General features: G+C 38.3%; 1 protein-coding gene across 1 annotated transcript in view; it reads right to left on the bottom strand.

Annotated features, from left to right (window-relative positions):
• Positions 1–24,761, bottom strand: part of OTOG (otogelin) — a 97,702-nt gene extending 72,941 nt beyond the window's left edge. Inside the window, exons 1-14 of the mRNA XM_061464240.1 lie at positions 24,658–24,761; positions 24,504–24,561; positions 21,273–21,363; positions 12,991–13,083; positions 12,610–12,764; positions 12,122–12,240; positions 11,531–11,736; positions 9,731–9,861; positions 7,927–8,033; positions 6,981–7,090; positions 5,873–5,998; positions 4,200–4,308; positions 3,256–3,302; positions 2,252–2,397 (exon numbers count right to left, since the gene is read on the bottom strand). Of these exons, the coding sequence (XP_061320224.1) occupies positions 2,252–2,397; positions 3,256–3,302; positions 4,200–4,308; positions 5,873–5,998; positions 6,981–7,090; positions 7,927–8,033; positions 9,731–9,861; positions 11,531–11,736; positions 12,122–12,240; positions 12,610–12,764; positions 12,991–13,083; positions 21,273–21,363; positions 24,504–24,561; positions 24,658–24,761 (1,602 nt within the window). The remainder of the gene's footprint in view (positions 1–2,251; positions 2,398–3,255; positions 3,303–4,199; positions 4,309–5,872; positions 5,999–6,980; positions 7,091–7,926; positions 8,034–9,730; positions 9,862–11,530; positions 11,737–12,121; positions 12,241–12,609; positions 12,765–12,990; positions 13,084–21,272; positions 21,364–24,503; positions 24,562–24,657) is intronic.
• Positions 24,762–26,607: the final 1,846 nt, after the last annotated feature.

The following is a 26,607-nucleotide window of genomic DNA, read 5'->3' as shown; positions in this document are numbered from 1 at the left end:
AATTATACCATGAATAACATCATTCACACTGCAAACAGATTAGGATGTTCAGTTCAAAGACTCACACTTTTATCCTCCTCTCACTGACTTTCACTGGGACTTGCCTAGTAGTGGGCAAATGTTGCCCTACTCATTGAAAACAATAGCTAGGGCTTCAGGGATCTCCTAAGGCTACCATGTGGCTTTGGCAGATGCTGAACTAGCACAGAGCAGATTATGTCAGTCCTTCAAATGCGATGGACATACAAGTACACACAGTGGTGTGTAAAGATTAAAAACTATATTCAGAATTTTCTTGTCTAAATAATAGTGCAACAGTGATCTCTCACCAACAGCTGAAATGATAAAATAAAACTTAAAAATAGCAAATTAAAAAAAATTACAGAAGATATTTCATCAGCTCAACCAGCTCTCCCAGACTGATAGTGAAGACAGATATCTGCATGGTGAAGCTGTGCTCTTGTAGCTTGTCTTGTTGTCTTTCCTCTTTACTAAGACATTAGGTTTCTGTGCCTGTCATTCAGCAACAGCAGCTATAAATTGACAATTTTGTTGGCTTTTTAAGAAGCAAAAAATAAAATAATACCAGCTGGTACGAGCAGCAGACCAGAAACAAGAGAACAAGCCTCCATATTATATAAATTACTGCACAATATTGACAAAAGCTTTATTATTCTTTCATGCTGAAACTAAAGGAGAAATTCTGCCTGACAATTGTTCTCTGTTCCAATGAACTGCTTCTTTCACAGCACTGCCCCTGCTAACTTTCAGCAGGTGTTTTCACAGGAATGGTGATATCTCTCAGTAAGCACTTAAAAAAAAAAAAAAAAAAAGTCTATATTCAGAAGACCTCATCATACAAACTACAAAGCCAGTGAGGTTGTCACCTGAAACTCAGATAATGTCAAGCTGTGCTGATCACTGGAATGATTCTCCTTCCAAAAGGTGCTTAAAGAAAATTTCACATCATTTTGAAATAACTTGTTGCCTGATGACTGTTTATGTCACCAGATCTAAGACTCTACATGACTGGATTCTTTGTGATTCAGAGAACTAAAATCTCCCTAGGTATTTTCTTTCTACATTTTTTAATCTGCTTGAATGAGATGGGACTGATAAAGTTGTTTTTTTTTAAAAAAAAAAACACAAAATCTCGATATATCAAGAAATATGAGATTTCTGCACTACAAATCTTTTAGCTTTCCATTTCAATTCATTAATTTTTATAAATGGGGAAGGATAATAGATGGTGCCTAGAGAACTGTAAAGCAGCTCTTCTGCAAAGTGGTACCAGCTAGTTGATAAGACACGTGAATAGCTGCACTGAAGGCTCACACTCTTGCATTATAGTACTCAGACTGTTCTCACTACCCTCCCATAACTTGTACAATGATAATTTAATTAGCAGCATGTAACCCTGGAACATACCACACAAGTCTCTGCTCCCCCACCTGGCTGTTAATGTCCAGAAAACTTTACTCAAACCTCTGTAAAAGTCTGTACCTATGAGGGACTGATTAGGCTAGCTTTGTTGAAGGCTAAATGAAGTATGAAGCCTAACATATAGCAAAAGCCAAGAGCATCAGGTTTTTTTTTTCACCTACAAACTACTTGGACATGGAGACATATTAAGCAAACTCCCTAAGTCAGGGTAAACAAGACACGAGAAATACTGCAAGGTTCTTGGTGATCTCACAAGTGCTGCAGAAAGCCAACTAATTTGATTATTGCTTCCCCCAACAAAAGTACCACAACAACTAAACTAAAAGGCACATTTCTGTCTGTTTTGCACACAGAAATAAGCTTTCTTTAACACAAAATGGAATAAGACACACAATGCATATCCTGCATATTACCATAGCACATATTTGCTCCAGACCTCTGTTGTCCATTGATGGGTTTTTGAACAGGTCAGGCTGAGAGGTATCTAACTGAGGGTTTCATGCTTCAACTTTCATTTGATAAAAAAAGTTCCTTAGAGTATTTCTTTGGGGATCCCTTTTGCTTATCTTCAACCATATAGTACAGGATATAGCATCAATATACAACACCTTTCTTAGGTTTCTTGAACTTTGTTGTTCAACTATTTCATCATTAAGGAAAGTTGTTGCTACTGATTAATTTTAACATATTCCATTGCAGGTAGCTTTCATTATTTTTTATTTTTAGTATTCTCCCCACTCCACTCCTCCCCCTCCCAGTTAATAAGCCCTTCAGCATACAAACATTACAAGAGAGGTCTAAGCCTTACCTGTCCACAAGGAGCGTTTTGCAAGGATATGGTAAATGCTCCTGATGCACGGCTTTTTGCTAGAATATATTGGCAGGTAGCTTGGAAAGTATATTTGCGCCCATCAAAGGTCATGAAATGTGTGTCTCCTGAAACTGAGCATTCAGCTGACAAACATGAATAATGTATTGAAGTACACAGAAAAGACAGTGTACTCTCAACAGTTACTACTGCTGTAGAGTTCATACACTCTGATATGTTACAATTTATAAAATTGCATTCATATTATAATCAGGTACTAGGAACACAGTAAAGAAGTGATCCTTATCCTTGCTTTTGCTACGGAGTTCCTACCTGGTGCCAGGCCAAGATATCTAAACAATTTACCCTGGAGGTGACAATGACATGTGTAACCCTTACATTCTGGATATTTGATTTGTGGCTCTAAAAACATTATTAGATTTGCAGAAACATTAAACACTCCCACAGTTAATTGACAACTCCAAGACCAGTGCTTGAATCTATTGGCAACCATAAGAACTATGCAAAATCCTTTTGACCTTAATCTCTTTGTAGTTTAGATGCCCACCTATGAAGTGAGAATAACACCCCTCATTCCACAGGCATGTAAAAATAATTAACTGGTATTTGTACAATACCTAGATACTACATCTCCAGCCAGCAACACTGGGGCAGGGGGAAGAGGGGAAAGGTAATTCTGACGTATGTCTTTCAAGTGAAGATTGCAGAGCAAACTTTAGTTGAATGACAAGAATGACAAGGCAGTGTCATCTACCAGAGACATGATGGTGATGTATATGGAGACACATGAGTGCCCTAAGTTGAAAGGCAGATTCCTGCTCTTCAGATTATTTTAATATTTGACCTACTGTGTGTTGATGCATTTACATGTAGATAGAAATAAAAATGCAAGTTATGCAGTGAAATAGCTTATTAAGATCTAACAGTAATATTTGACCCAAAGTAGAAATTCAGTTATTAAATAGTTAAGAACTTTGACATACCTGGACATGTAAGATTTGTACAAATCCACTTTCCTCCAATGCAAGTGCTGAAAAAAATAAATGAAATAAATAAATGAATTTATTAATATGGAAATAAAAAGTTTCAGACCTTTTTTCTTTTTTTTTGGTGAAGCATATATGGCTGTCCCTCAGTTGTTTTTCCTGATTTCCTTCTATATGAAGTGGTTACCAGGCATCTTGAGTCTCACAAAAGGGTACAACAGCACTATCACACTCACTAGAATGCCTGGGAGCTGTGGCAAGTAGTTGTCATGAGGATATGATCAGGTGAAATTTCATCCATGCATCCAATAACATTTTTCTTTCTTTTTAGCTCCTTGATAATCATTATAAAAGTTAAGGATTATTAAAACCAAGAAGAATAAATGCAAGCAATTTGAATCTTAATACTTTAAAAAGAAAAAAATTTATAGGAAAAAACAAGCTGCACATGTGTAAGCTCATCCGTTTAATCAGTTAAGTTTATCCGATAAAGACATTATCTCTTCCTACAAACTTTTCTTTCCAATGTATGAAATTAACTTAGAAATTCCCAAAAGAGCAGCTTAGTGTCATAATGACATTACGCTCTTTGCGTCCAAGTGAGACAACAAAACCAGGAGAGAAAGTAAAGTCATTCTCCTGTTAAGATTTTAAATTCTAGATTCCTTTTACTTTGAGACAGAGTTTGAGGTGAAAAGTGTATTAGACATTACAGTATTCTCTGTAACATCTGTCATTCGCTTTTATTTCAGATTAATAGCTCTATAGTTTCCTTTATCTTTCCCTTTTCTTCAAAACAGATGAAACAACAGATTTCGCACATAGAAACAGTGAGTACTTATCAACTTCATTCAATTCTTAACTAAAACAGGTCTTACAAAAGTCGTCTCTCATGACCATGAAAAGCTTAAATTCACAGTGTAAAAAGAAAAATTACTAACCACTTATTACATTCCTCATAAACCACTGAGCCCATTTCAAAGAAACTTCCATGGTAGTCACAAGGGCAGTCCATAGGTTTGACACACAATTCATTTTCATATATTAAGCCTAGAAAAAATGAAACAACATGGAAAAAATTAAATATCTGTACAAATGGCTGATGGAGCACAAAGTATACCCAAGAACAACACAAATAGTCATGTATGATAATAAAACTCTACGCAATTTCTGCAGTAGTTTGATTTGAACTATATTAAATATATTATGTGGACCAAGTACCAGAATTGCTTGAGATACAGTAACAATAGCCTGAATAACAAATATTTAATATTGAGGGGCAGGGGGAAAAACACACCCACAAAGAAACAAAAAAAAACCAACACACACACAAACAGCAAACCATGCTGTTTTGAGTACCCCTCGTTTCTTTTTTGACACATTTACAAAGTTTTGCTTCTATGTTTTAAGGTACTGTTTGGTCTTTATTTTATTATAATGGGGTTTTTTCTACTTGTGAGAGGTTTTGTGCTTGTTCCATTCTAAGAGATTCAGGAACTGAAAGGCTTTACTAAGCCATAAAAGATAAAATGTATGACAAAGATGATTTACTTATAAATCATCACGTATGTCTAAGAGGCAGGACTGTTCATCCTGGAGAAGAGAAGGCTGCGTGGAGACCTCATAGCAGCCTTCCAGTATCTGAAGGGGGCCTATAAGGATGCTGGGGATGGACTCTTCATTAGGGACTGTAGTGATAGGACAAGGGGTAATGGGTTAAAACTTAAACAGAAGGAGTTCAGATTGGATATGAGGAGGAGGTTCTTTACTGTAAGGGTGGTGAGGCACTGGAATGGGTTGCCCAGAGAAGCTGTGAATGCTTCATCCGTGGTGGTGTTCAAGGCCAGGTTGGACAGAGCCTTGGGTGGCATGGTTTAGTGTGAGGTGTCCCTGCCCATGGCAGGGGGTTTGGAACTAGATGATCTAAAGGTCCTTTCCAACCCTAACTGTTCTGATTCTATGATTCAGCATATAACTTTCTCTGACCTCTTTTAGATAGAATTATGTACCCAAGAGAAGCCAGTAACAAGGATAAAACTGGACATCAGGGTATATTTCGGTAACAAGGGTGAAGTTTTGCTACAGGCTGCATTGGTAAATACCTCACTTGCCATAACTATATAACAGCAGAAGAATATCAATATCAAAACCTGTTTCTGGCCACATGAATGAGTTTTAGTCATGTCACATTTTTGAGATCTCCTAAACACCTGACCTTGCAGTCATTCTTCAGGGTGAAAAACACCCCAAACCAAACCATAAAATCAGCCAAACCTAAACGCAAACAAAGCGTACCAGAAGAAAAATAACTTGCCAAAATATCACCAGAATCAGGAAGATGGTTGCTCTGTTAACAGCGCAAACCCAATTTTTCATTCATATGGTCGAGTTCTACAGCTAGAATGTGGATCTGCACTGAAACCTATTCCCACTTGTTAAAGGGAGGAAAAGGCATTTGTCAGTTACAAGCAAAACAAGGTTATTCATCCATACACTCTGTGCTGCCTTTATAAAGAGCTCCTGTGAGTGCCTTAATCTAGCCCCTAACCTTGGGGGATAGCAATCAGAAAGTTACATGGCATTATATAATATATACTTGAGAAGCGACACTTACCGTCCGGACAGTAACATCCATCAATGCAGGGAAGTTCACTGTCAATGCACTGTGATTTTTGATGACATGAAACAGGGCAACAGTTGATGCATTCATTGTAGGTCAAGGGTTCAGCACAGGTAATCACTGAAAAATAGAAACAGATAGAGACCATATCTCCCAAGGCAGCATTCAAGGCCAGGTTGAACAGAGCCTTGGGTGACATGGTCTAGTGTGAGGCATCCCTGCCTGTGGTAGGGGGGGTGGATCTCTGTGATCTTAAGGTCCTCTCCAACCCTAACTATTCTATGATTTTATAAATAGCAAAGTATTGTGTTTCTGACTCAGCACTTAAAATAGACTGCAGATATTTGTTTCAGGTATTTATTTTTTGATAAGTCAATTTGGTATCTGTTGTCTAGAACAATGAAACAATGGCTTTAATAAAACACACAAACACAGGATATACCTATGTTCATATTCTGCCCATTAAAGATGCACTGAGAAGGAATAATCTTAAATTAAGCCAAGGAAAACTCGGGGAACTTTCTCACCATAGAGCTATTTAGATACTCGGACCAGCATAGGAAGTAGTAGAATATCCAATAAGATATTTTTGGAAACATGGAGGAAACCTGCTGTCATGAATGACATAATAGTTCTGGTCCTGCATTCCAGACAGGCAAACAAATTAGATGATCTTTTTCAAACTTAACTTTCTGTGATTTCTAAGATTATGACTTATACAAGAGTAAGTCAAGTTCATGTTTAAACGCTCATGACAAATTTTATGTATTAGAAATCCATGAAGACTTTGACAATATTTGAAAGAGTAGCTCTATGAAAAAACAAATGGTTAACCATCCTAAAGAATCTCTGATGTTTTAGTAAGAAGGTTCTTAAAACACATTCTAATAAGCTTAGTGCTTAAATACATTCAGTAGAAATGACACATATAAAAAAAGAACTTCTATTTCATTTAAGTAGCCTTGAATTGAGTCCATATTTATGCTTTCAATGAGAGCTATATGGGTTCAAAATAGGAGAAAGGACAAAGAGGTAAAAGTATGAATACTTTTAAAAATACAACTATTAAGCAGTCTTTCCAAGTACGAAAGCATCTTCATACCACACTGCTGAAAGTGCATTCGCCATCCATGAAGTGGCTTTCCTGCTTGGGCACATGCTCTGGCATATTCAGTTAATGCTCGACACCAAGTTGCATTATCATCTGCTGACCTTACACAAATAAAAATTGACATATTATTTTCTTTCTACATTCAAACATGTAATCATAACCTCATGAATACTCCTGCATTGTATGCAATCGTGTTTTTGAATCTACTTTAATAATACTGTGCTGTTTGTCTAGGTTAAAAGTGTTAAATGGCACAGCTGAAGACAAGTCATCAATAAATCTGAGACCTGAAACTAACTTCCTGAATAAATCCATGAAAGCCAGAGATAGAGCAGTATTAACAGACCTGAAAAAGGGTCTTGATTTTTACAAAAGGAATAACATTGTTAAGAAAACTCACACGAGGAAAGTGTAAAGTTTCCACCAGTGAGTCACCATGGTACAAGAAATGGAAATTATCTTCTGTCCTGCCTGCTAGTCAAAACTGCTTGATATAAGGAGGTTAGCAGGTCGTGAATTGATAGCATAAAATCAGATAGTAATATGATTCCTCTTTTCATTGGACTAACATATGGCTTGCAAATGACAAACTGACCTATGCACCATTACTGTTTATTAAGGTTAGAAACACTAATGATGTTGCTCACTTAGAATCAAAACAGACACCATATTCAAGGGCAGGTAGGCTAACAAGTTATGAAAATATCTGGGCCTGATTTTGGTCATCCTTGTACCAAAGAAAACAGGAACAATTCCACAGGAATTTCTGGCAGTAAAACCAGAAGTAAACCAGAAAGGCAAGATAAAAGACTTAGATGAAAAACAACTTGCAGAAAAAGACACAAATTAGTCCTGTTAACATTTACAATTCATTCCCATGATAGAAGGACAGTGTTTTTAGAAATAGTTTTGGAATTACCCAAAAACATTTACTTACATGCAGAGATCATTGGTGCAGCTTGCCATAAAAGGTAGAGGACTCACATATTCACGACATGTTTCAAATGGGGGATGTAACAGGATATTACACAGCTTGTATGCCCTCTGAAATGAATAAGATAGCTGTTGTGAAGAGAAGGTTTTAAAAAATAAACCTGAGCAGAACAGAAGACTATGGTAAATCAGAACAGCCATCTTAGTCTGTGACTAGGAATCACTTTCATTTCATCAACAAGAAGCAGTGGCTAGCAACACTGCTGTCCATGCCAGAGTATTCTTTTATCTGAGGTCATAACAGTGGTAGTAAAATATATCCATTCACCAAGAAAGGCATAAGCCATGTTGCAGCTAAGCCCAGATGATGTGAAATAGTCTTCATTTTAGTCAAATTACAGAGTGAAAAGCAACAGAAATAAAACACGTATGGCATCAGCTTTAGAATCATAGAATCAGCTAGGTTGGAAAAGACCTTTAAGTTCATCAAGTCTAACCATTACCCCAGCACAGCCAAGTCCACCACTAAACCATGTTACTGAGGGCCTCATCTACATGATTTCTGAACACTCCCAGGGGTGGTGATTCTACCACTTCTCTGGGTAGCCTGTTCCACTGGCTGACAACGTTTTCAGTGAAGAACTTTTATATAATATCTAATCTAAACCTCCCTTCGTGCAGCTTGAGGCTGTTACCTCTTGTCCTATCATTTGTTACTTGGGAAAAGAGACTGATCCCCACTTTGCTACAACCTCCTTTCAGGTAGTTGTAGAGAGCAATAAGGTTCCTCCTGAGCCTTCTCCAGACTAAACAACTCCAGTTCCCTCAGCCATTCCTCGTAAGATGTATTTGCCAGACCCTTCACCAGCTTTGCTCCTTTCTGGATCCACTCCAGCACCTCAATGTCTTTCTTGTAGTGAGGGGTCCAGAACTGAACACAGTATTCAAGGTGCAGCCGAGCAGAGGGGGATAATCACTTCCCTGGCCCTGCTGGCCATGCTATTGCTGATACAGGCCAGGATGCTGCTGGCCTTCTTGGCTGCCTGGGCACACTGCAAGCTCATGTTCAGCCATCAGTCATCACCCTCAGGTCCCTTTCTGCCAAACAGCATTCCAGTCCCTCTTCCACCAGCCTGTAGTGTTGCATGGGATTGTTGTGGCCCAAATACAGGAGCCACACTTTGCCTTGTTGATCCTCATACCATTGGCCACAGACCATCAGTCCAGCCTGCCCAGATCCCTCTGCAGAGCCTTCCTCTCCTCCAGCCGATCAATACTCCCACCCAACTTGGTGTCATCTGCAAATTTACTAAGGATGCACTCAATACTTTGAAACTTTAGTTTTAGAGGACTTCATTTCAGGGTTATGTCTTGAAAATATTACTTAAAAGGATAATCTGCTTCAATGTGATGGACAAAAGTAAGAATAATTTTTAAACACTGGCAAATTAACTGTGGTCTCATTCTGGTTTTGCTTACTTCTTTCTTTCTATCATTCCTAAGGGAAGAAATAGGAACCAGCTCTAGAATGCACCCATACTTTACAACTTTTCACTCATTTAAGTTCCCAGACTCAAACAATTCTATTGGTTGCTATGCAGACAATATAATATTTGAAAAAGTCAAGAATGAAACACAGAAGTGGGGGCAAAAGGAGAAGACAAGGGAAGCTCTTCTGCAGCAACCATTTAAATCCATCTCTCCAAAGAAGAAATGTGAATATTTTCAGTCTCCTTCAAAGCAAGACAAATTCTCACTCTAATTAGAATCACCAACTATTGCAATAATCCTTCTGTGTTGATCCAAACCTGTAGAGATTCATGGCTTTGCCTCAGGCAGGGTGGTTCATTGAGAAGAGATTTATCCCAGTTGGGTGCTCCTTGTGGAGGATTTTCCTGCCAGCTCTCTACGAATTCTGTTACATCATCTGTCAGTTTTCCTAAACAAGACACACACACAGGTACACACAGTGACTTGGAAGAACAACAGCATTTCTATAGGATTTCCCAGAGAAACATCTCAATAATCTAAACACTATATTAAGCAGAGTGTGCCAAACCCTTCCTATAACTAAATGAATCAGCTGTTAGTCTGATGACAATATGGTCCTTTAAAGAAACCCAAAAATACTTTTAGAAAGGACTATAGTAGGAAGGCTCTAAAATGGAAGAAAAGCTTAGATAGGCATTTTGGCAAGGAAGGGCTTTAAGAGAGCAGGACTGTGCCTGCTAAATTCCTTGAATGGAAGACAGGAAAGAAGACGTGACAAACTGTATATGCACTGATACTTTATATGAAACTCCTAAAAGAGCATCTAAAACCCAGGAAAGATGAGGCATTCCTGGGTCACTGCAAGGGTACCAAAGTAATTTTCTACATTAACCAAAAAAGGTGTGACTTTTTCATGTATGTATGTCTACACTAGTGTTATACTAGCTAAGAAAGGTATTATCCATCATAGACAAATAGTGACATTGATTACTGCTTGCACTACCCACAAATGCATACCTTGCCATATCTGTACTACTACTGCTCCCCAAGCTAATTGGACAAAGCTTGTATGCAGTGTAGCAACTCATGCTACAATCCCAGCTTTATGTGACTGAGATATCCTAGAGAAAGGTGGGAGGGTAAAGTCTCTGAAGGCAATGGGGACAATGAACTATTGATCTTGCTATTAAGTTAAACGTTTTGATTCAGTGAGCAAACTATTCAATGGGGGTAAGGACTGGTAATAGCACAGGGCTGATGCCTTCTGAAATTGAGTGGCTCGCAATAAAGGAAACCTACCACATATAATCTGAGTGTTGAAGTAGTACTCTACAGAAATAGGTTAGTCTTAAAGAGGAGATGCAAAAATTTAAACAGCCCAAAGCAAAGATTGAGGAGTTTTTATCACCTAGCTTGAAATACCTTTCAAGGGGTCTTATTTCCAACCCCACCCCCTTCCAGTTCTTTATGTTTTATAGAGGTCTTCACTCAGTATTTATTGAAAGCCAAGCCTCTTGGACGTGTCTGAAAGTTGGTACTGAAGGATCACTGGCCACTTCTAAAAGTGTTAGCATAAATGAAAAGCTAGACCAAAAAAGATTTGCCTGTCTTCACTGACTTTATTTAACAATGGAAATTACTGATTTATTTCAAATATCTATATGTCAGACTTCCAAAGGCTGGAAAATTGCTGAGGGCAGTAGACATTTAAAAATAGATTTTACATTTCAGGTGTCAAAACACTGAAGTACAAATATTATTGTGAATAAGTGAGTAAGACAGCTTTTTAAAGATCTTTCTCTCCATAGTTCCATCTGTATTGAAATTGTTCCTTTTCACTAACAGCATCATCTACCAGAAGTATTTCTGTATCCTATCTTCCATTTTAGAAGTTGCCCATCATAAATTCAATTAGCATTACAATCAAAAACTAAGCAAAGTAACATTTTTTCACCTGAAAAAAAACTAACCAAAAAAAAAAAACCCAAAACCCCAAAACAAAGAAAAAACCCCAAACAAACAAACAAACAAAAAACAAAACAAAAAGAAAACCCAACAACAATCACCACCGCCAAGCAACACTGTATGACACAAGAGGGAATATTTTAAATACTCACCGTAACTAGTTTCAAGATCATCCTGCAGGATAGCATTATTATTCCCACACAGTCCATGTGTTTTGCCCAGGTACTCTGGTGCCATTTTGATATACACTGCAGATGTACCATCCCAAGTCAGAGTAAAACCATTCTGGTGCCTGACTAGGAAGTATCCAGCTAGTTTCTGGATATGTAAGTTTCCGATAATATAAGGTAATTGTACTCTGAAATGACACAGAAACAGAAGCAACTTCACATAAGAATATCACCATTACAAATAAATTACTTGCTGGTTTCATGACTCACTCATGCATCTGAAAAACCCTGATATAAATATGGAGTTAACTCCACTAAAAGAGATGAAGCTGCAAATAGCTGCAAAAATTAAAGGATGAATGTCAATGGCTACACTTCCTAATACTGTATACTGCTTACTTACACATCACCTTCCTCAGACACTGCTCTGTAGACTGGGAGTATTGCTGTGGTCTGGATACTTACTTTGAACTACCAACAAATAACTGATCTAGTTTACATCTCTGCTATCAAAATATTACCATGAGACTAATTCCAGTGTAACTACAGCATCAGAAACATGAGTGCAATTACCCAAATCCTTTATAGGTGACTTCACTGCTCATCTTTATCTGTTCATCTCCAGAAAAGAATAAACTAATGGACCGTTTGCAGGAATAAGGAGAAGAATGGCATTCAGGATCATTATTCACCTGCCAAATAAAACCACTAGTGTCAAAGTCAAAGATTTTAACCAAATTCTTTGTAATCCACATTATATAATTAATACCCCCATTCCCACTGTCAGCATGTGAACAAGTAGTTTGGTCCCCATAAAGATGAGTACAATTAGCACTCTTCTTGGATTGGTCTTTTCACAGCAGCAGCACACTTTGGAAGTACATGCACCAGTTCTCTTCCAGCTATTGTAACTGGTAGGCTACATCATGTTAGAATTATACCAACGTTTTCATTCTAGAACACCATACTATCATTTCAAGTTATTTTTAATATCTTAAAATTAATGCATTATTAGCATGTTCAACAACAGTTAAAAGGAATGTAGAAGCACAGACCCTTACCTGTATGGAAAAACTCTGTTCATCTAATTCAGTATGTCTCACAAGTACGTATGTGGATTTCCCAGAAAAATAATAATAGAGTCCATCAAAAGTTTCAAAATTATATTGACCCCATGTTCTGCATATATGATCTCTTTCAGCACCTGTGTTATATACTGACAAAAGGAGAGTCACTTGAGACATAGGGCTGGTTTTTAGATTCAACCTGCAGTTAAGATGTAGTAGTATATGTGTTATGCTGTGAAATGCCAACACAGAAAAGAAAGGGAGGGGAAAATGGTAGGGCATGAAAGATCCTTTTGGCAGTGGGCAGTTATTCTTCTAGCACTGGGAATCCAAGTACAATCCCAGAAACCCAGTTCATTGTCTCTGTTTACACACCCGTCTGGCATCTTGCTCCAGTTGCATTAAATCGACTGCAGTTGCACAGCAATCTGTTGACACATTCTCCTCCATTAAAACATGTAAATGAATCTGAGTGGAAAAAAAACAAGGCATGTTAAATATAAATTATGTTAATTTGTATTCTTAAAACCCAGTTCTGTCACTGAATGTAATCCATGAATGACAGGAGATGTCAGCTTATCATTTAAATGTCCAGGAAAATCCCACAGGCCTCCACGAACACGAAACATACTGCAAAAGCTTCACCTCAAGAAATACAGCCAGATGAAGTAAATCCATTGCACATTTACAGAAGCCAGATAAAGTGGTGACATGATTTAATCCCCTAAGCAATGAATAGAGGAGGCAAACAAGTATTATATATCAAAAAAATATACTCGAGATATATATATCAAGTATTATCATATCAAAAAATGTCTATATCCTTATATAAAAGACTGCTACAAATAACACTTCATGGATAAGCTCTACCAGGATGAGAACGTACTGCCCTGGAAACACACCAGCTGTAAATTTTTGAGCTGCCGGTCCTCCTTCATCTTTCAACTTTCAAGTGTACCAACCACAAACATTTTCCATAAAGACACAGGCCACTTCTCTTTTTTCTTACTTTATTAGAGGAATGCTTAAGTACAGCAAGCTTACTGTACAGAAAGCAAGCTCCCTGACTCACAAACAGGTTTGGGTTTGTGGGAGAGAGGTATTGGATTATTTACTTCTTATTTTCCCTGGTAAGATCCCCATCAAAATCTGACAAAGCAAGTTTTCACAGTCTAAGGAAAGATGTGCAAAAGCAGAAACAAAGCTTCTTGCTGCTAGATTTACACTTTCTGATGAAATGCTTTTCTAACAATTGTAATATATTCACTTATTTTTCTAACATTAGATCCTTTAGAATTTAAGTCTCTTTAGGAAAACATTTGATTTCTAACAATTGAATTAGGAATTGTTGTGTTTGTTTAACAGAAACTGATTGTATTCATTGCAGAGAAGTTTCTTACAACAAATTATTTCAGGAAGAGGCAAACTAAAGACTCAGCCTTCTTGTTTTCTTTATCTTTATAAACACCAGCATTCTTGAAAAATTGTCTTTTAAATGAATTTTTGAGTGGTGTACTGAAAACCAGAATTCACAGAAGATGATATTTTCTTCCATTTCAGTAAAACCCTCACTTATGAAATATCACACATGCACGGAAGTCCTGACATACCTAGAGTACATTCAGGCTTTTGAGAAAGCGTTGCTAAAAAGGGTTTGAAGCTTTTTTGCAGGCAAAAAAAAAAAACAAACTCCATTACTTACAATCCAAGTAAACTCTAAAACTGAGTTAGTGTTGACAGTTAGACTTTAGATTTGTTTTATGATTTCATAGCCCACACCATCTTTAAGTTCTGTTCTCACTTTCGGCATTCGCTAAACACAGACATCAAAAGCAGATTCTGAACTACTTTACAGAATAATTGAAATGCTTTTTTTTATAAATTGATTGCAAGGAAACAAACGTTTTCTAAGAAGTCAAGATTTGACCATTGACATCCTACTGCCATTAAACGGATGCTGAAATCTTGATTCCAGTAATAGCAACAGAAAAATAAATCAGTTTCTGGGGTTGTATTCTCCCTACTGATTCTTCTCCCCCTCTTCTAGAAGCTTGTTTTATTGCTGGTTTACCAATGCAAATTTCCTCCCAACATCTTTTATAGCACAGTTTGCTTTGCCAGCATCAGAAAACATCAACAGAAGCATCATTACAGAAGCCAGTGAGCCATACTCTCTTACTAAAAGCTTTAAACACACTAAAATAACCCAAAAGCAAGTTGCACATGGAGGGTGTCCTGTGAGTGTTTCCTACCCCAAAGCAAGTAAACCTCTGAGAAGAATGAGAAACAGCATTTTTAAGAAGATGCTACAAACACTCTCCAGCTCCTACTTGAGCAAGACTTCCAAAAAAATCTCAAGACTTCTTAAAAACCTCACCTGGCTTGCAAGTATCTACCACACACAAATTACTTTCAGATGTACACACCAAGTAATAGTGCACCCAAAATTTAATTCACATGCAAACTAGTCAGAATTTATGGATAGAATGCTGTTAAGACTGCTTTTTGTGTGGCTACCTCAAACAGCAGCAGCAGCAGCTGGTTTTCCCAAGCGTGGTCAATGTAGAAGTTTAATGAGGAAAAACGTCATATTTGAAGTTCCTTCAGCTTTCTGAGGTCCTAGAAACTTAGAGAAACAAGATCTATGCTCACAACTAGCTATAATGTTAGAAAGAGGAAGACTTCAAGAAATTGACAGTGTACCATAATTAAAAAAAGAAAGCTTACATGCTCATCTACTTTAGGCCATGAGATTTTACAAAATATTATCTTCAGTCACAAGTTTATAGAACACTTCTTTACCGAGTGCTGCCAAAATTTGTCAGTAGACTTCATTAATGTTTATTTAGCCATTTTCATTAATGTATTGCAAATACATTCATTAATGTATTGTAAATACATTATAAATACTAATTACTTACATGAAGACTTTTAAAATATCCAAACAATCAATTTTGATTCCTTTATTTTCAACACACCATTGCTCCCACCACCCAAAAAAAAAAAAAAGAAAACAGACCATGCTGAGAAAAACAAGGCAGGTGGACAAAGTAAAAGAGAACACTCTTTTGCCTAGCTACCCCAAATACACAGCTACTTTCCCTCCCCGAGCAGCATGAGTTCAATTTAAAAACTAATGCAAGCACCATGTAGAAAGGTCCCTATTTATTCGGACTGAGCCATCTCATTTACATACTCACAGTGACCAATCTTGTCACTAATGCAAAAGCTTTATTCCTCTTGTCAAGAGAGGCAGACATCGATCTCTTTCATCTCAAGTGTTGCGAGACCTGTGTAATCAGAGATCATGCCTCTGTTCTTTGCTTCTTTAAAAATATGCCCCATTGCCTGTCCAGTTACAATAATGTGCAATTCGACTTCAAGTCATGTTCCTTGTATCTGTAGAGGAAGTTATCCCCCTTTTGATGTTTTGTGTTGAATGATTCCCCTTTAAGCATGGCTCAGGTAACCTAGTTCAAGCCACATTTATTCAGATTGTGAACACAGTCAGCTGATCTGGGGACCCTTGCTGTCACTGGGAAGGATCTCCTTGGCTCCCTTTTAGAGAGTTAGTCAATTGTGAATCGGAAATTAAATAACTCAATGATGAGTATTTTCTTCTTTATGAAGTTCTGTCTATGCATATATGATTCCAAGAAAATATGACAAATATAGTTCTTGTATTTATCTCCCTTTTTACATCACTGTAGAATATATTTCACTACACTGCACAGAAGATCTCCGAGCGCAAACAGTAGCTATCCTTAACCAGGTAACAAGCGGAATATGGCATTGATTGAGATCACATTTAGTGCTCTTCCTACTGTAAAGAATGTGGCCTTTTTTAATTATCCAATTCTGCTCAACCAACACTGGAACACTTCCTCAGGAATCCAGAATAAAGATCCTATAACAGTTCACTCTGTCATTAAAGAAATATAAGCTCCCTAAATAAGCTAACCCATATGATCATATCAGAAGTTTAGGTCCCTTCTAGGGACATGAGAAATGTTTTGACATCTGCAAAAAGGTAATAAACATCTACAGTAAGTGAAGGTTAAAATTAGGAAAGGTCATGGCAGAATATTGTGTCTTTCGTTTACCTGAAAGTGACCTCTATTAAAAAGTCCTTAGCTTTTCTTTTTCCTTTGACATTATGCCAGTTGAGTGCATTGGGTTGGAATCTGAAATTGAAAACTGGTGAGAGTTTTCTAGCGGAAAGTAGTAGGCCTAAGTAACATGATTTGTCTCGAATAGGTAATAATGGGATTTCTAACCAGTGAGGCCTTTACAACCTGCAGCTCAGTCTGATAATATGACCATTGTTGTCATGAAGCGACTTGTCTCAAATTCCTTCCTTACTGAGTGGGGTGAAGACTTGGGTTCATCTTGTAACACAGGTCTGAATTCTTCTCTGCTGCTCTCATTGCTTAAATACTCCAACCATCTGATAATTACTGAATAGGACGCAACCCCACTTAATGTGTTAATACATTATTTTAGTCCCTTGGGCACATGAGATTTTGTGTGAAGAATTAAGAAGAAGGAACTGAACTAAGTCAGGCAGTGAGAGACTTCAGGCTAGAGCTGGCACCCTATAAGCAGCAGCAGAACCTCCCACCCATTATTTATTGCAGCCTTTGAAACAGGGAGACTAACCTAGCCTGTTTGCATTTCATTGCAAGTGTTTTTAGTGATCACTGTCCATGCTTCACAGAGGTGGCTACTGTTGTCCTTCTCTGAAAAGAGATGCTTTAGGAGCACCATGTATACCTAACAAGAGGGAGCTCCAAAATCCATTTTGAAATACACTACAGTCTGAACAAACGCTGGTTGGCCTTTCAAATGTTTTTCACTTAGGTTCCAAGCACAACTATGCCAATTTCAATAAACTGCTCAAAGGCATCTTGCATCTTCATCAAAATGAGTATTTATTTTGAAATATTGTTATAGATGCAATGGATTTCATGTGTTTGAATCTATAATATTGTGTCCCCTTAGTTTATTATGCTTTCTTATTTCTAATGATTACTTAAGATCTCAAACTTATTTCAGTTGCAAATGGACTACATGTACAGATTTGCTGTTGTTATTTGTTCCCCTTATTTGTTCTTCTCATCTTGTAACATGTTTATTAAATAAGTACAGCTCAAAGTAGTTTATATAACGTGAAGCCCTTTAACATGAAGGGAGATAAAGCCAATAAAACTTGGAGCTCCTCTTGGAGCACACAGAGATAACTGCAAATAAAGTACGTTCCTGTACCCCATACAAGAGTTAAGATCTAAATCAAATGTACATCTAAACTGAAGCTTTCACAAAAATAAAAGCCAACACATTCAAGGACATGTCTGACTACTAAAATTACCATGCTCTTCTTTGAAACACTTGACTTTTGTTTTAGCCATCACATGAATCCAGATGCTCCAGATGAATTTTGACCTCACTGTTATATACCATTATCATCAATACATTATTAACTCCTGAAGATTTGTGACTGATACGGACCTTCCTATAGGTGTTTTTCTGTAAAATATTAAGCACTTCCTAGTGCTGGAATTCTGTATTTTACTACTGTTTAAGACATGTCATTAAAAAATGGTTTAATGTATATCACTGGAGACAAGTTTCCTTTCAGGGTATTGATTACTAGATTCACTTGCACATAAAAGTCAAAATACAGATTAGAGATCTGAAAGTGATTACGCTTTACTTAAGCTACAAGGTACAAGGTCCAGCCTGTTCCCTCAGTTCTTAGGATTCTGACGATTTACCAACTTTGGCCCAAACAGTTTCAGAGCTCCAGGAAGTCATTTACAGAAACAGACAAAAACTTTCTAGGTTTCAGGATTCTTTAAAAGATGACACATATTTAAAATTCTACACAAGTGTAGCAGAGAGGTCTGCCTGATGTTTATTGAAGCACTAAAAAGATTGATTATTATTGATGGATTAGAAAAAAAAAAAGCTGTTTGGGATAAGAATTTGCAACAAACATCAGCTAGACCTATAGTCGTGAATAAAAGTAGAAAAAAATTGAGTATTCAATACTTTGAGCCTAAAATTGAGTATTTTATATTTTGCTGTCAATGTTATTGAAATTTTGTAACTCTGCACAATTTCCATAGTACACTTTCTCTAGAAATCTCTCAGGCACTTCCTTGACTCCAGGAGAACTAACACAACAAATATTTCTTGCATTATCTTTTATCCTTCAGCTTCACAGTCTTTGAAAACATCTGCCTGTAATGGCACAAGTTTTCTGCAGCATGCAGGCTTCAGGAGGATACAATAGAGCCTTGAAATGACAACAAAGGTCTCCTTACACCAGGATGTAAAATTTTCTTTTTTGACACTAAGGTGAAACGAGTAGGATGCAATTTTAATACTTGACTTCTAAGAGCCTTCCAGTGAGCTGCAGATTTTCTGCTCTGGTACATCATTTGAAATCAGCCTTTAAACACACATACTGTAAGGAACAAGTATCTTCTATAGTAACAGTGACTTAAACTGAAGACTCATGCCTGCTACAGCATTCCAACATAAGAAAATGTGACCTGTTAGGTATTTTCAGTAGTAGTTTGAAACTTTCTTTCAGAAACAAGTTGTTGCTCCTGTCCCAGGTTCTCAATATGCTTCAGCTCTGAAGTTTTTTGTTTGGGCTTTTTTTTTTTTCCCTAGGTACAAAAAACTAGCACAAGAATTTATCCCTTAGCATTTATTTGTACTATACCAACATTTTGTTTCATTGACCTATAAGACATTACATCACTTTCCAAACTACTTTCAGCTGACTAATACAACACAAAGGAAAAGAGAACTACTGCACACAAAAATGATGCACCCATTGTAGAAAAGTTTCACATAAAACATGTTGATTTATCTGTATAGACAGAGTTATAGGAAGCAAGAAAAAAATGTTACTGCAACAAGAATTGACTGTAATAGGATGAAATGTAAATCTGTTATAATAACAGTTTCATAAGTATGTCAATAATTTTCATAGAGACATCACTAAAATAGATGGGAAAAAAAAACAAACTACAACCTACATTGCTGAATTTAAGAGAAAAAAATAATAAAAAAAGGAAATCTTTACTATGCCCTGATATTGGTGCAAATCTCTGTCCATGGGCAGAGCTATAGCAGCTTGCATGTCTCTTCTGATAGGAAGGGCCAAAACTTTGGGTTAACTTGTGATACTTGCTACCCATTTCATCCTTCCTCCTTCTAGATTTGATCTTCCCCTTCTCAAATATTAAGACTATTTAAGAAGCAATGAACCTACACTCCCTTAGCTGGAGTTCTTAAACAGAAGTCTTGTTCTGCAAAGGGTTTATATGCAAGTTTATTATTGCACACTTTAACAGCAGCACAAGGAATCTTAAATACCCTTTTTTGAGATAGGTGTTCTGAAACAGAACATGAAATCCACGAATCCCATAAAAGAAATTTTCACTTGGAAAAAAATAAGCTTTGGGAACCAAACAATTATTATGGCAACAAACTTCTCATCTTCTCTTTGCAAACTGCTTTATTTGGTAAAAAAAAAAAAAAGAGAAAAGTAGATAACTACTTCTTGGACAAAAGGCTGGTGAAACCCTAAAAAGCAGATGGTTTTGCTGATATGGATTGCTATATTTGTAGAGCAATTTCATCATACACTATATATATATATATGTGCATATATATGATATTTTTTATATACTGGAGAGGTTCATAGGTAATAACCTTTACCTGAGTAATCCTGTGCTTCTCTAAGCCGTTTTATTATTCCCTCACATTCAGCTACATACTTCTTAAAAGCTTCTAAAAAAGGTATGTATTAAAAGAAATCTTATGGAGAGAGCACAACCTTAACCACAGTTAACAACTTACTCCACACCTCAGTCTTGGATTTTGCGCTATAAATATATGGGACGCAAATCTAGACTATTCACTATTAGGTAGGTTCCACATACAATGCAACCAATCAGGCTGACTGAAAAGAAACTAGACGTTTTGCATCACTAGCTAAAATTACTGTGAATTACTTTGCCTGATGTGTCTCCTTTGTAGAAGAAAAGCGTGACAGGGCCTCTACAGAAGAACTAACACAGAGTATCTTCACCCTTGAACAAAGATATTTAAGCCTATCCTTTTCATTGTTGAAAGCAAGATGAAACAAAGTCAAAATGCAAATTTCTCAAGCAAATACCCACCACTGCAAGTTGCTGACTAAGAGTACTACATCCTGCTAACCCATAGATAACCTCAGCAAAGCCATAACAAACAAAAACACCTTCAAGCACAGAGGAGATACAGGACAGATAATTTAATGGCATCTAGGCAGCAATCCACGTCTTCAGGCATATCGCTACAAAAGTGGTTTTCTCTGCTGAAAGATCTTCATTAAAAAAGCTGTAGTTAGAGACCGTCCTTCAAATGATCAAACCAGAATCAGGGGTAAACTTAAAGCTAGATCAAACCCCATGATAAACTGTCACATTCCTAAAAAGAATGTGACAATTTGAATACAATTTTGAGACCAATCAAGGTAGACCCCACTTACCATAAAGGTCTGTATTAGCTATTTTTGTTTTTTCTTCGGAGAAATAATTGATTCAGACTATAAAGAGCAATTGAAGTTACATCATGTAGAAACATAATTAACTTACTGGATGGTCCACATTTCATACTGTGAAGTCTCCTGTTCCAAGATAAGGACACTGTAGTCGATGAAGCATTATAAACTGCCATTCCAGATTCCTTTCAGAAAGAACAAAGATATCACCAGCTATAGCCAAGACACTTTAAAAATCTCTTCACAGACTATCAGTAAATTCACCATTTTTAGTAAGCTCACAGCCTCATATCTACTAAAAAGTTATCAAAAACACTATCGTAAAATAAAAAGTGCAGTCCCTCTACTCCAGACTTCAGTAAAAGAGCAAAGTACATTATATGTGAAAACAGTTGGCAGATTTTAAGTCAGATAGGTTTAGGCATGTTGGCTTAACTATCTAAACACTATCCTCTGTGCCCTTCTCCATACCCTTTCATTCTCATTTACAGCCTCTGTACATCATATGCATTTAACAATTCTCAGAATAAACATTCTGTTGCCTTGGAAATTCTTATCACTCAGTTACAGTTACTTAAATTAATTAACAATGTGCCTGAATAAATCACTAAGCAACATCGTCATAATTAGCAAAATGTCTTACAAAGTCCTGAATTCACATTATTTTCCAAGAACCTGATCCAAAACACAGCAGAATCAAGTTTGTTTGTTTGTTTGTTTAAACAAGAAAACAACAACAAAAAACACAACCAAGAAATCATAGACACCCAGGTTAGTTTTCAAAACATTTCCTACCATCTTCCCCTTAATTTCCTCCTGTTCTAACATTCAAAAATATGTTATGACAGACTAAAGCATTTATTCTCTGTATTTTCTTTCTCATAAGCACTTCTGCCTTCAACAGCTGGCAGCAAGGTATCAAGTTTTGTTGTATTCATTTTCCATACTATAGTAAATGAAGCTTCTTTTTTCTCCAACAAATATACCTTTGGAACTCTAGTGGTTTTAATCTGCTCTACTTTATAATTTTTTTTTTTAAATTAGTAAGTCATGATACTTCAACTCCCCTTCATTCTTCCCACATTCATCTATTAATCCAACTTCCACGTCATTCTTCCATCTGTCAGTGGTGCCAGTCACAATCCCTGCACTCTTTGTGAACTCAAACTACTTACAAAGTGGCAAGTGCATCACTTCTGAACCAGAAATATACCAAGTCATACCAGAGTACAAAGTCAAGGATTCACTTCAATACTTTAAGGGAATAAAACAAAACAAAACAAAACAAAGAACCCATAGATTAGACATTAGCAGCGTAAAAGTCAGTCATGGTCACTAGCCATCCCACAGCATCTAAGTAAACTGGAGGGACAACGTTCTTTCACAGTTTTACCCAAGCATGGTGCATAGTTTAGGCATGATGTGTGAACATACAAGGTCCTTCCCTTGCAAGTGCTAAGTTTTAGCACTTGAAACACATCAAATTAAAAAAAACAATTCAGCCTATATCATCTACTTGAAAAAACAGAAAAGCAGGCCTGCTCAGCCAAGTTACAAAAATCCACTGATATTTTGTCATGATGTGGTCATATTGCCACATTCAGGACAGCTAGAAGATTAAGTCCTAATTAGCAAGACTTTGTCAAAACAATGTTGCTCACCTTCTCTATAATGACCTATCTTTGTTCTAGAACATCTAGGGTGAGTAACCTTTTTCTCAGTTTAGCATGGATTTTTTGATCCTCAGAAGCCAATGGCTTATGACAGTAAGTTTTTCCTTATTGATGAGGCAATTACATTTCCTCATTCATTTAATACAGTAACACAAATGTTACAGCCATTTCATATTATTTGTTCAATTCACCCTATGAAAAGCAGCAGCTATATCCTCTAAAATGCTCATATTTCAGTGACAAAATTATAGAATAAAGTTTCCATTAAGGAAAAAATCAGTGACAAATTTAGTATCTCTTAATAAACTGCTACAATGTATATGTACAGTGCTACAAACAGCTGAGCAAAATATTTCCAAAATAACATTACAGTTGGCTACAGTGTATGCCTAAAATGATATTAAAAAAAAAAAAAAAAAAAATCAAGCAAAACTTTTCCAAATTGACATTATAAACAACACCAGCTATGGCTACATATGGCTACATAATTTTACCTGAGGACTTAGCTTGATTTATTGCATTTAATTTTCATGTCCTAGAGTTTTATAATCCACACTTCTCCATCTATTGCCCAGTTTCACAAATATTTTTAAAATATATTAGGTGTTTTCTGCATTCTGAGTACCTCTTTAGATATTTGACTGAAAACCAGTCTTAGAAGCCATGTCATTAACTAAATCTTCATGGACATAAAATTCTGCAGAGGGCTAAACTACCATCGCTTAGTGTTGCTTTACCCCTTCACCTTAAAGGAGCTTATCAAAAGCAAGAACGTGTGAAAATGCATTATTGGTTTAGACCCTTCAAACGGCTAGAACTCCTCAGGTTCCTCCTTTTTTAAAACCAATTTATATATTTATTGACATATTTATTTATATGGGATTTTTTTTCTTTCTCTTAAGCTTATTTATTACTGCAGATTTCTGCTCAGAAGGCTAACAAAAAGGAAGCAGTCTGTTATTGTATGTGCAATTCTGGGGGGGGGGGGGGGGGGGGGCGGTGTGCAAAGGGGGGAACCTCAACCCACAAACATTTGCTCTTATCAGTGGTTGATTTTGTTACCTGTTCGCAGTTATGTGCCTTGATTTTCGCTGACGAGCTTTTCCCAGAATGAGCAAGCAGAAAGGCAATTCCTCTGCAGAGCTTCAAACAAGGGCTACAAAGCAAACTTTCCTTTTCCCACCCTCAAACAAGGGAGCTGGAACCACACACCCTAATTACATTTCAGCAACATGCCATCAGTGATACAATCAGGTTGCCAAGACAAACCACATCCAAAACCCAGTACTGAATTGTAGTGATCTGATACTGCCAGCTCATTTACTTTTACTAAGAAGTGAAAAGGCTCCCACAAAGCAATTATTGCTGAGTAAGCCAGACCAGACCCCAGCTTTCCTTGGAGCAAGGATGCTTCATATTTACATACAACTATTTCTGAATGAGCTGAAGGTCTAGCTACCATCTTCCCTCACTGATTAAACACTTTAAATCCCAAGTTTCCTTTCATATATGACTGCCACTATGGGGGTGGTGAGACACTGAAAGGTTGCCCAGACAAGTTGTGGATGCCCTGGCGGTATTCAGGACCGGGCTGGCTGTCCCAGTCCATAGCAAAGGGTTGGAACTAGATGATCTTCGAGATCCCTTCCAACCAAAGCCTCCTTGTGGCCAGGATTAGGTACCCGTTCGACACTGTTTGAAGGACAAGTCCTGAAGAATCACAAGGGGTACAACCGCTATCAGATGAATTGACGATTTCATGGTAACCTACCCATATACTCAGGTAAGACACGAGAATCACGTTACCCTGACGCCAGGCACCCCTCAGAGGGATCTCGCCAGGCGGCGGTGCAGGGCGCGAAAGCCGGGCACCCACCTCCGGCACGACCGGCCGCGCTGCACCGCCTCATGCGCCCCGGTCGCACCGCTGTCCGAGGGAGTGGACCACGGGAAGGGGCTGCCTTTCTCTCAGGGGGCTCTTCAGAGAAAAGCCGCTCGTCCCGGCTGCCTCATCTCCCCGAGGAGACCCCACAGAGCCCAGACCCGCCATGGCCGCCCGCTGCCCCGAGCAGCTCCCAGCCCGCGCTCCAAACCTGCGCCGTCGCTGCGAGGCCGTTCTCTCTCCGAGGTCCCGCGGAGGTGCCTTCGCTGAGAGCAGGAGAACAAGGTATGGTTTGCTGTGCCCAGACATACCACACCCCACCCTGCCCGCCTCAGGGCTGCAAGCCGCACGCCTCACTGTGCCTAGGCGAGCCCTTACCTGAGGAGGGGCATGTGCCCGCCGGCAGGGAGCTGCGCCCAGGCATCCCAAGGATATAGGGCTGGAAGGCAACAGTAGCAGGTTAATGATGGCTAGGATTGCCTCACCCTGCCTCTTCTCCCGCTCCATCCTCGCACCCTGCCCAGTGGAACGCTCACCCACTAGACAGGCACACAGCAGCGCCCAGAGAAAGAGCCGGGTCTCCATGCGGGCGGGCGGGCGGGCGGGCTGACGGACGAAAGACAACAACAACTTCCCACAGAACTCCAGCCTTCCAGAGCCGATCTCTACCTGCACCTTGGACTCAACCCGCCCTCTCGGGCGGGGCAGGCAAGCGGTTTATCTGCCACCCGCCCATCCTCCGCCCCTTGCCCCGCAGCGTAGCCCCGGCCCCATCAGCACTGCCCCCTGATCTACCGCGCCAGGAGCCAGCTCTTCGTTTATTCTTAGCTTTCCACCCTTCTCAGGTTTAGGATACGATTAGTGCCACGGCTTGTCGGAAGGAGCCGAAGTCTCCGCGGCGGGGTACAGCGCCAGGCTGCACCCCACCACTAACGCTAGCAAATCCGGGGCTTCTCCTTCACTCCTAGGAATGTCGCGCGTCCAAGAGCTGCCCGCTTATGCTGAGATGCAGCAAACGTTGTCGATGCTTAACAAAGAATATTGACCCCAACCCACTGAAATAGGTGTCAGAACTTAAGTAGTGGAAGGCACGAGTAAGGAATGAACTCAGTGCAGCATACAGCAAATGTGTGTGGGTTATTTCCATGGTTCCTGGTAACCTCTTTTCACCATAAACTCACACCCTTGAATTTGGAGCTCTTTGTAGACTTTTTTTTAGGTTTTATTATTATTTCTCCTCACGATCACATTTGTTTCCTTCCATTACTTTTCTTCCCTTTTCCCTCTTCCTCTCACTGTTACCTTTTTTCTGTTCTCTTTCCCATCTGCTGCTGCTCCTCTCCCCGTCATTCTTCAGATTGCATATCTTATAACAGAAGGTTTAGAAGCTGCCCATACCAGGTGAGAAACTCTCAAATGAAAAGGGGCCTTTTCTGACTGCTTTGGGAAGTCTGTTAACAGTAAGTCATTAAAAAGATCCCTTTTCTGCCTTTGTAATTTGTTCCAGTGGATTGTGTTCCTTGATGCAATTTCTAATGAAATGATGGAAAACTAGTGATGTTTTCACGGAGGATTCTGTTCTCTCCTGTAAATGTTGGAAGGAGAATGTGTATGAGAGGAAAGAAAGCGAGACAAAAAAGATATTCTTTAAGTTCAACATGCCCTTTTCCCAATAACCCCAAAGAGATTGCTAGAATTATGAGCTAGCCTCAGCCTGCAGCAGAGCCAATCTTCTCTGAATGCACCATGCCCTTGGCTTTGGTGCACTTTCTCTGATCCATCTTACATTAATGAAAGTAGATTGAAAGCAACAGGAATCAGTTTACACAACACGCATTTTAATGTACATCTCTGCCTGCTAAATGGGCTGCCAG

This window comes from Pezoporus flaviventris, unplaced genomic scaffold (assembly GCF_033815535.1).
Source record: "Pezoporus flaviventris isolate CSIRO_AGI_PZ_B2104156 unplaced genomic scaffold, CSIRO_AGI_Pfla_v1 ptg000036l, whole genome shotgun sequence".
NCBI lineage: Eukaryota > Metazoa > Chordata > Aves > Psittaciformes > Psittacidae > Pezoporus > Pezoporus flaviventris.
Note: the sequence above shows the minus strand (reverse complement) of the source record. Positions and strands in the feature narration are given on the sequence as shown.